Consider the following 11,344-nt stretch of genomic DNA (forward strand, 5'->3'; position numbering starts at 1 on the left):
GAGAGTTCGTGTCCATTCCTTTTTATCCAGTACTCGATCTCATCCAACATGGCGTCCGCTGAACTATCTGGGTCGTCATTTTTCCGACATTTACAATGCAGAGATCTTCACCAATATTTGGGAAGCCTACCGTCTGGTATATTAGATCGATTGTACAATCACCCAGCGATTTGCCTAGCAGTTTTCAGGTGGGTGCAGTGCATTACAGGCACGTGTTGGCTAAATCTATATATTATTAAAGTAATGGTAGCTCACCTCGCTTGTTCTAAGGGTGGATAACTCTATCCACTGGGTAAATCCCTTTCCGGTGGATGGCACAGTTTTTTTTGCAGACACCCACCAGCTGGATAGCGATTTATCCGTTGATAGCGTTATTCGCCCTTTGAACACCTGTGCCAAGAATGATAGTAATTGTAATAATGATGATGATAATATTATCATCACAGGGGCGGATCCAAGGGTGGTTCGGGTGGCTTGATCGAACCCCCTATACTCAAATGAAGATGTTTAAAAGCATGTGCTATTTCTGACGAAAAACTTAAGTGGACATAGTGTATGTTTAAAATAGCTTAACAGCAATTGTTTCAAAGGCGTCAAAAACATCTAATCATCCCTACCCTTAAAGACTAAATTTCAACATTTTCCCAGTAGGGCATACTCCCTTACCCTCTACCCAACCTTTTGTAAACGTTTATCCAATCCTCCCTCAATCAAGTCCTGGATCAGCCTCAGCATTAGCTTTTATAAACAATGATAATGACAACAGTGATTTTATCATCCTTATGACTATTGCAATAATCATAAGGATAATAAAAACAGAAAGACAATGTTGATAAGTTTGACATTGAAGTTCATGTTTTGCCCCTTTCTAAGAAGATACAATTAGGCACAAAATGACAGAAAAATGTACTAAAAATTTTGAGACTCTATCTTGCTGAAGTAGAAAATATCAGCTGTAGGTGCACTGAATTTGCAATCACAAGTACCAAAGGTGAGGATAACAATTGGAAAATTTTCAAAAATAAGACCTCAAAGATGTCATTTCCTGTATTTTGAAGTCAGGAATAAGTAGCACAGAGAAAACAGATATTTTGCTGTCCAGACTAACAGTAAACTAATTCACAAACTTATGGGGTATGACTGGCCATGTTCATCACAGAGAATTACCAGAACTTGCCAAGCAATTTGTGATGAGGACTTTATTTGCTGATCAGCCTGTACCAGAAACCCTGGTAGTTGCATGGGTCAAAACAGATTACCAGAAGTAAGTTATTGCATCTAATTCTTACAATCACCAAATAATTCCTAGTTGATTGATTGCCTCCTAGATGATGTAAACCAACTCTCTGGTTAAATGACAAATGCAATAACAGACAGTTTGACAGACAGATAGGTAGATAGATTGAGAGACAGATAAACATGCAGATGGACAAACAGACAGTTCAGGACAAACCACATAGATGAATGTTTTTAAAGTTGACTCCTGATGACTCAAACCTTTCCTAACTCAAACCTCATACTGACTGAAACCAAAGTTGATTTGCCTGGATTTCTTTGTCCTTTTTTGATTTCCCGAAAGGTGTCAGTCTAGTTCAGGTTTCTTTGGTTTAACTACAGTTGCCTTTGACTTGAAACTTTTTCAATCTCTATTGAAGGTTTGAGTTATTGGGAGTGGACTGAACAGTTCATATTTTGCATATCAGCACATTCAAATGCACTTAGTTACACTAAAGAAACAATAAATGAAACAAGTCCAAGTGGTAAAGCTCTGGTTGATCTGACAATTATTGTACATCTGTGTCTTACTCTCTTTAGCTCCCAGGATCTGAATGTTAACCCTTTAACTCCCAAGATCTGATTGTTAATTCTCCCCTCTAGCTGCTATATATTTCCTTAGAAATTAGTTATGAGAATTTTAGTGTTAGATGATGATGACAACCTTGCCTGATAAGTATAGAGTACAGAAACATGCGTAGATGCTAAGTGTTGCCTTCAAACATACATTATTTTACATTCTGTTACTAAATTATTATGCAAGATACACTGTAACTTTTGTTACCCATGGCAGACATTACATAGGATCTATAAACAGACTGAAAAGCCTCAGGGTTTGGAAAGAATCAAGTGGTGGAATACCCAATAGGCTTGAAATGAATGCAACCTTCCGGGGCAATCTCAAGATTGCTCTCTGTGGCGGGTAATTATGCACCTTGATGTCAGAATTTTGTAATGAAGTCTATGATTAAGTTGTGATATAATGCATTTTGTCATTGGTTGAAAGAGTATGCTCTATCAGAGTACAAAATATAGGGCTGAGGTAAAGCTACTGCCAACGGCCAAATTGCACTATGTCAGACTATTTCCTGGACCTCTCTCTGTTTTTTTTTGCGTTAATTGGAAGTGAAATTTCAGAACAAGCAAGTTGGCAAGTGGCAACAGAAGAACAAAACAAAGGTTCGAAAACATGCTAAGTGCCTTAATTTACGTTATTATGAGATGAACAAAGACAAAATCCTTAAAGAAAAAACAAATTGGACAGTCCAAAGTTTAGGTAGGATTTAGGAAGTGGCTAGAGCACTCAAGAAGTGGAAAGAAACACACAACTATGTCTCTTGTTTCTCTTTACACTTCTTTTATGCTCTAGTCACTTCCAATGTGCTTTACAACAGAACAGAGCTCAGTCAACGCTTCTCTTTTTTGTTTAGAAAAAGATATGAAATATTTAATAATATAGAAAAAATGTTAATTGTTTTTTTAGAGGAAATCCATGGATAGGATCTGGTGAACAACCTGAAAGAGACAAGCATGCACGTGACATTCCGTTTCTTGATAATTATAGTATGGAAAGGTGGGAGGTAGGTGTGCATATGCATTTGATAATAATTATTTTTAGACTTGGTCATCAGAGCAATTTTTTATCTCTAATTACTATGGGACTTACAAAAATCAAACAAAAAGGGAAGGGGTTTTTTTTTTTCTCAGAAGAGTTATTGTATATGTTCAATAACCCTTTACACCCTGACATCACTATTAATATTCTCCACACTCTTCTCTATATGCTTGTTTTGGTACAGACAAGGAGAATTTATTTGGAGATCAAAGCTTCTTAGGTTGGCAGTCATTTTCTTTATTCTCATGATCTTAATAAATGGTTCAGCAGTATTTCTGTAAGAAGAAATTAGATGCTGGCCACTTTTAGGATTTAAAGGTATAAAGAAGGTACAAACTGTAGATGCAGCAGGGTTCATATTTGTCTTAAAAAAAGACAGAAAGCAAAGGAAATCTGCAACTTTGTTTTATACATTAGAAAATGAATGAATGTGATTTTTGAAGACCTTCAAAACAAGTGACTACAGGATTAATTAAAGGATTGTTTTTACATTATTTTGGTCCTAGAAACATTCAAAATTTGTCACAAAATCTTATGTAGTTTTGAAAGGTACAAACCACGTTTCAGATAGGTGGTCTGGTAATATCACAAGTGTTCTTACTGTTGGTTTTTTTGCACATCTTCAGTCTGTTCTTCATTTTATGACTGGTTATACTTCAAGTGAGGAAAGTGCAGCTGTTAGTCAGGATGTTGTCCGTGTGTTGGTTTTATCAGGACTCATGAAATGGTAATTGCCTATTAGTTATTCTACATTAAATTTTACACAACATTGTGTAGAGGATGATGCATGGTATCAGCAATTTTAATTGTGTTTTTCATGTTTTTGTGACTTTTGTAACAGTGAGACACCTGGTGCATCACCAGTTATAAGTCCTGCTGGATTTCAATTTTACTCATGGACACAGCTTCACAAGTTTGGTACTTTATGATACAATACCTGGAGACTGTTGAGGTAAACACATCAACTTCACCATGTGTCATTACAACTTGTGTAACTGTATGTGCTTGACAAATGCACAGACTTGGTACATGCAGTCTGTAACTACTTTGAAATCTCTGCCAGTCATTATTATAAATTTAATTTCTGATAAATTTCTTCCCTCCCTTTTCCCAATGACTTCTGCCTTTCCACTTCCCTTTCCTTTCTTTTATGTGCTTCAAAAAATAATTACCCCTTTTTTCTCATTTACTTTCAAATTTCTTGTATATTTTGTCAGGCTCGAGGCATGGACCTTGTGGAGTGCCTGTCTTTTCTATTCCAAATTAGCTTTGCAAGCCTTGGCAAGGTCAGTTTCTACATAATAAAATAAGTTCTGCAAGTAGATTGGTTATGGGAATAGAGATGATTTACAATCATCTTGGATAGTTTCTATATCTCGTATCCCATGGATAGTTTGATTTATAATAATTAGATATAATAATACATAATTATTTAGGTCTTCTCTCTTTGGGTTATAGTTGTAAAATTATATAGGTCAATTTCTGAATTATATACTGTCTCCCAGCCAATTAGTAAAGCTTTACTCTTGGCTTTAAGGTTGAGACTCAAACAAAGTTGTTATTATTGTTGTTATTATTATTATTGTTATTATTATTATATTATTACTAGTGTCTTGATTTTCAAAAATTTGATAAACAGTCATCAGGGATTGTTGAATTGTGTGTCACTAATGGTAAGCTAAGTGCTGCTATTTGAGATGATTACACCAACTTAATAGATAAGAAGAAGCTTTGTTTGACTGACTTTCTCAGTTTTGGAGATAACAGACTATAAAACAGGCACCAGAGACCAAATAAGTCTCCAGCTGTTGTATAGAACGAGGAAAAATTAAGATGCCTTGAGCTATTTTTTTTTTAGAAGAAGAAGAGCCATTGAATACAGTCATGTATTATCCTTTCCTGTTATTTTATATTCTTGTACAGGACTACTCTACAGAGGGCATGAGTGAGTCTCAACTAAAATTCCTTCAACATCTCAGGGAATTTGGTCTTGTCTTTCAGCGAAAGGTATTGGTTTAATTTTCTTTCCTATATGGGAATTGGCTAACATTATGCTATTGGCTGTTAATACTACATTTTGTTGTGACCCTTTTGTGAATAATCTTACCCAAGTTAGTATACTTATCTGTGAAACTCTTTCAGCGCAAGTCAAGAAGATACTATCCCACTAGATTAGCCATTAATTTGGCTTCAGCAGGAATAGGTAACAATCACTTATCTTGCTTTTGACCTGTGAGAGTGATTAGCATTTAATTTCTCCAGACAATATCACCCCTGAATCACACATTAAAAGAGAGGAAATTATCACTAACTAAAAAATCTCTTGATTGTTACACAAATTCTCCATTAGCATCTTAGGCAATGTTTAGGGAACAGTGTAGAGAATATATACATACTGATGTTAGGGTATTAAGGGTCATATGTAAACTGATATGGGAACAGGAAAGCATTTAATAATTTCATGTAGTTGTTGTGTAAATATTGTCGGTGTACAATGTCCATTAGGTACTTTTTATCTCATTGAGAGAATACTGAAAATTCTTATCTGTTTCAGGGAGTTCAACTGTCAGTAACACAGATCAGAAGGGCTTTATTGTAGTTGAGACAAACTACCGTCTTTATGCATATACAAGTAAGTAATGATAGTAACAAATATGATGCTAGATGTATTTTATTAAGAAAGTGAGGGAGAATTGAAAGGCTCACCTCTATTGTGTTTGGCCCAAATTCCCAAGAATGAGTATCATTCAAGTGCTTCGAGTTTTCTGCCACTTTGCTGCTCTTCAAAAAAACAATATACAGTGGAAGATACCAAATTTCAACTCAGTATTGGTTTACACATGTATGTGAGTTTGTTTAAACAAATTAGTATTCACTTTTCCTACCCCCTCACATTTTGCTTGTTGACAGTTGCTCTCAATGTTAAGTTTCAAATTTTCTACTTTTACTTGTTGACGGTTGCTCTCAGTGTTAAGTTTCAAATTTTCTACTTGCTGCTCTACTGCTACCCAAAGAACAACTGTCTTTGCAGTTAAGATGATACAATGCACAATTTGTTACCATATTCCTTGCTGTATGTAAAAGTTTTACACTTACACGTATTATCCAATAGTTTTTTGGGGTTTATTAAAAAACCTACCAACAGCTTACCCACTCAATACAGCAAGAGGCAAGTGGCTCATATCTTGAGACAAGATGCTCATCTTTGACTGTCAACTCACTTTTGAGACGCACTTTGTGATTAAATGGTTTACTAATTTTCTCCTCCAACTACACAGGTTCGTCTCTGCAAGTAGCTCTTGTAGGATTGTTTGCTGAGATACTCTGTAGGTCTGTATTTTTTAATGAACTGTGAACAATTGAGTTGATCTACCATGGAATTGTAATTTAAAATGTCTGCAGTGCTATATTCTCATTTATTTAGTACAAATTTGTAAACTAATGATTTTTATGCAATACATGTGAAGATGTTTCTTAGAGATGTTTCAAAGCTAGGCTATTGTTCCAGTTGTTCAAGGAGTTGACACAGTACAAGTCATGCCTCTTTTACTTTCTGTAGGTTTCCGAACATGTGTGTTGGTGCTTTGACAAGAGACAGTGTTCAGCAGGTAATGTTTTAGTGAAGTGATTTTAAAAACAAATTATTAGACAATCTATTATTGATTTTCAGTGAGAATTGAAACTCTTTGAAATCTTTGAATTTCAATTTGAAATTGATTAGAGGATAAATTGACCATAGTAATGAATTTTAAAAATTTGATGTAGCAAACGTTTAATAGAAATTTCAGATTTTGCAACAGAGTATGCAGGCTTTCTTTAATGATAAACTACCTCCTGAACTGGCTTGTAGGAGAACTGAAAAGATCTAGTGTTCATCTTGACTGAAAATGTGAGGGCTTGGGTATCCAAGAGTCAAAGCTTTGAAGGGTTTTAGTAGGCTCAAGTATAATTCCCAGATGGGTAACTTGAAATTCAGCCAAAAAAGGTTTTTTTGGTCTTTTTACAACTTGGAGAACCAATATATATGCATGTAATATATATATCTCTTTTAAATTTGCTTGTTTGTTTTGTTTTGTGTTGCTTTTTTCATTTGTTTGAAAGACCTCTTGCCTATGTCCTCTCTGTGCATATATCCTATTACTAATCTCAACAGAATTCAGCCCATGTTAAGCCCACGACTAATGTTATAGTTACCAGTACTGAAGTATCTATCTATCTGTAGGCATTGTCAAGTGGAATATCAGCTGAACAGGTTGAATATTATTTTCTTTCTTCTATCAGATACTTGAAAAAAATTTCCCTTCCTTAAAATGTTTAGTACACACTGTTTGTTTCAAAGTTGTGCATATGTGTAGGAAGTGATGTGAATCAGTTACAGTGCAAGATATTATGTACTAACAGTAAAAAACAAAAAAAACAAAAATTTAATGTTTATTATTTTTTTGTAGATTCTTCACTTTTTGAGGACTAGAGCACACCCTGAAATGTTAAAAAAGGTTTGTATGAAAATTTGTTCTTTGTTCAAGTACAAGTTAATCTCTTTTCTGAAATAATGATACTTACTATTTCATGCTTTGTGGATCATAAAAGATTTTGTAAGTTAGTTATTTTTAAGCTTCATTGTTATTTTTTTCTACCTCCTTGTTGTTTGTCTACCAATAGAATTGGTATTGTCAATCTAAGGATAATTCTTTACAGACATAAAATGTTAACAGTGTTGTTGCTCAGGACACTTTCCCTTAACTGAAATTGGTCGAACTTACTGACATATTAAACAAAAACACTAAAAAAATCCTTCAGATACTTTTGAAGAGTTTCCCGCACAACTTTTGTCCAAAAAAATCCCGATAAATGTCAGTATCTTCGCAACTGCTAAACTATCTCTCCCCTAACCCAACATTAACCTTAACTTGTTATCAGTCGAATTTCGTTCGGTCAGGGGAGGGGTAGATGTGCAGTTGCTCAGATACTGACATTGATCCAAGATCTCATCAGAGGAGTGAATGAGTCTTGGAGGTCAACTGATCTGAGCGGATATTCAGTTAAGCCAGTCAGTTCTGACTTATGTTTTCTGGCCACGTGCGTCATGTTTCCTTCTGTCACTTATTAAACGACAATCTCTTTACTTCCCAGAATCCCATCATACCACCAACAATAAGTGATCAAATTCGACTCTGGGAACTGGAAAGGAGCCGAATGAAGTTCACTGAAGGTAAGGTCATAGTGTCTTAGACTTAAGGGTGTCCTTAAGAAACTTACCCCTTTTATTCAGTGCTCCATTAAGTATACCCAAATTGCAAGGACGATATATTTTAACTCAAATAAAACGTTAAGCATAGTTAATCAGTTTTTTTAAGGAGTCCATGTCGCCTTACACTTTTCGCATAACTGGTGTAAACCTTCCAGAGACCTACACTTAACAGAAATATTTTCTTTTCTCCGCAGGTGTGCTATACAACCAGTTCCTCTCACAAGCAGATTTTGAAACCCTAAAGAAGTATGCAGAGGTAAGGGACCTTGTGCTAGTATCATGATCCACTGAACATTACTAGCTCACCAGTATTGAAACTATGTTGGCTGGTTGTTACACACACTCACATTTTCCTGAATTTGAATTAATTGCACAAAGTGAAGTGGATTAAAGTGAACGCTTGGAGATTGAAATGTTTGGGCAAACGATAAGTCTGTTGTTTGTGTCTTTTGACTTTGAATACGTCAGTTTCCGTCTCAAAGTAATAGGAACAGTTGAATACCTTTCTCTGTACCTAGATTTTTGCCATTGGTTTTACGTCACTCTCGCAGTTTACAATTCTAAACAAGATTTATCAGAGCGATTAATCAGAACAAAGATTGATATTATCACTAGCCAATGACAACTCAAACGGCTTGAAGCGCGGGAAAACGCGAATGACAAAGTCGCAATTGTTTTAAGTTTTGCGTCTGATTGGTTTGGAGGGTGACGCGAGTTTTCTGGGCCAATCGCAAAACGAATTAAAATGAAACAAAATCAAACCCGGATTACTTCAACACTTAATTCAAAATTTCTCTATATTCCATCGAGTTGTTAGGCCATTCATGAGAACTTAGGCAAGGAACTTTCGCACTTAATCTGTTTCTTCTACTTTCAAACTGTTGTTGTAGCTGACCTTCTCTATCGGTTTCTCTCTGCAGGATCTTGGTGTTCTAATGTGGGCTAACTCATCAAAGAGAGTTATTGTTGTTAGCCGCTCAGGTCATGATGACGTTAAAAGGTTTTGGAAACGACAGAAAAACACGTGACAGCTCGTGCTAATGCATAAGCTTGCAAGCCATACTACTCCTCGTGGTTGGCACGTGACTAGTAATGGAGAAACCGGTCCACGCGTGCGTCAGGGAACTACAAAAACGATGTGACAACTTCTGTACGTACTGGCTGGGTTTTTAAGGCACGTGAATTTCACTTGGCGCATAAAATCTAGCCCATGCCTTCGTTTAGAAACTTGAAGTGAAATCTAAGAAATTTAACAAAAGGAAAAACAGATCAGGAAGCTGTGACCTGTGAAGCTTAAAGAAAAATATTGACATTGACTAACAAATAGGAGAGAGATGTTTTTTTGATATTTTTTTTATTGGCGTATTCCAATTAATACTGTATATACTTTTCTGGAGGATGAAAACATTTGTAAACCTTTTACTGATTAGGAAAATAGTTTAACAAAATGTTTTCGCTCAATGGCGTTTTATTGCGTGCTTTTCCCCTTTCAGCATTCGCGTAGCTATGAACTTTCCAGCTACTGCTCCTTCCCTCTGTGTGTTATAAAAGTCGGGAAAGGTCCCTTGACTCTTTGTGGAAAGTGTTAGATTTGGCCGTGGAAGGTCTTGGTACGAGACTAAAAAATGAATACAAGTAACATCCTGTATTCAGCCTGTTCTGCTAATTCTGATCAAAAAGCTCCAAATTTGTTATGCTCAGAAAACCCGATTTATCCTTAGTGCTTCAGAATGTTTTGCGCAGTGGAAATTGCCGCCTTCTCTTTGTTTTAGTTGCTGCGTTTCTGTAAATGGTACCTGTGCTGAACTTGGAATAATTTAGCCAGTGCATCTACCGACAAAATGGCGTTTTGCACTTCAATTGGAAAGGGTATTTTTCCCGCGAAATTTACCTCTCAAATCTTTGCCGCATTTTCGATTAAATTCGAATCAAGTTTGGCCCTAACATGATTTCTTCAGGATAACTTCTGACTCTTCTGTTCGTCTGCTATCAAATTCGTTCTTTTAACCTGGCTTCCACGTAAAGCTCAGGGTCAAAGGTTTATCTGCAGCGGAATCAGATCAGGGTATTACTTGATATCTGTCAAAAGAAGACAAGTACCAATGACTCAAGCATTTGAAAGTTGTTAGGCGTCGCCTTGGCGATGAATACCTCAGATTTTAACCCTTTAAATCCCAGAAGTGATTACCATGTAACTTCTCCCTATAGTATCAACACGTTAGACAGCAAACAGGTAGTGAGAATACTCAAATTCATCACGTACAATTTATTACCTGGATTCAACACGTAATTCTCGCGATCAATTTACAAAGAAATGTGTAGTAGGTAGTGAATACTCAAACTCATTACGTACAATTTATTAGCTGGATTCAACACGTTATTCTCGCGATCAATTTTCAAAGGAATGTGTAGTAGCTAGTGGGGAGAATTGACAATCAGATCTTGGGAGTTAAAGGGTTGAGAACAGGGCTAATCCGTCGAGTGAATCGAGTTTAGGGAGGGGCATAATCGGATGAAATTTAGCGAGATAAAGCAAAACTTACCTTTGGACCATATCTCTGAGCTGAAAATCATGAAGAAATACGAACTTAATAGAACTTTACTTATGCCGGGAAGCATGCTAAAGACGATTTCGATTTACATTCATCGACAAACCTCGGCTGCTAAGAGGAAGACTAGCAGCAAAAGGCATTGCATCTCTGCGTTCCCTTTGGAGTCGATCAAATACGATGATTAAAATTCCTTCACCAACGCGAGAAACGTACTTCGCATAAATAGATTACCTTCAAGAGGGCTAAAGTTATGTGCACCGGTAGAAGCCAATTACCCTAGTTATGTACATTTCGGCAAACAAAATGAATAAATAAAATCGATTGTAGTAGAACTCAGTTTTTTCAGCTTCCCAGCGAATTTTTTGGCGTTACCAAGACCGCTCTTATTCTGAGCCACAAAAATTATTCCACTTTTTTTTAGGACCGTTACCCAATACAGCACCTTCCCTCCATAACAATCTTGATTTCCAGGCCCTGTTCTAATCCCACAATGATGCCTAATATTTTGTTTACACAAATCTTCTAGTGTAAAACTCCTTGCCTTTCAAATGTGCCGCAAACCGTCTACTTAGAATACCTAGAAACGTACTTTCATTACTTTTACGTTACTCTCGAATTAAGGTAATCTCAGAATATAACTTCTAAAGCAAC

At 36.1% G+C, this 11,344-nt stretch overlaps 1 protein-coding gene across 1 annotated transcript; it reads left to right on the forward strand.

Moving 5' to 3' along the window:
• Nucleotides 1-43: 43 nt before the first annotated feature.
• LOC131795749 (general transcription factor IIH subunit 4-like) lies at nucleotides 44-9,569 on the forward strand. The gene is given in 18 exon segments (XM_059113354.2): nucleotides 44-188; nucleotides 1,160-1,264; nucleotides 2,069-2,197; nucleotides 2,759-2,855; nucleotides 3,517-3,617; nucleotides 3,732-3,778; nucleotides 3,781-3,842; nucleotides 4,108-4,176; nucleotides 4,814-4,897; nucleotides 5,033-5,093; nucleotides 5,445-5,522; nucleotides 6,169-6,220; nucleotides 6,450-6,498; nucleotides 7,113-7,142; nucleotides 7,339-7,386; nucleotides 8,024-8,102; nucleotides 8,336-8,397; nucleotides 9,062-9,569. Coding segments are annotated over 18 exon segments (1,401 nt in total). The 5' UTR covers nucleotides 44-48; the 3' UTR covers nucleotides 9,170-9,569.
• The last annotated feature ends 1,775 nt before the right edge of the window (nucleotides 9,570-11,344 follow it).

The sequence above is a fragment of the Pocillopora verrucosa genome, chromosome 4, assembly GCF_036669915.1.
Source record: "Pocillopora verrucosa isolate sample1 chromosome 4, ASM3666991v2, whole genome shotgun sequence".
In the NCBI taxonomy this organism is placed as follows: Eukaryota; Metazoa; Cnidaria; class Anthozoa; order Scleractinia; family Pocilloporidae; genus Pocillopora; species Pocillopora verrucosa.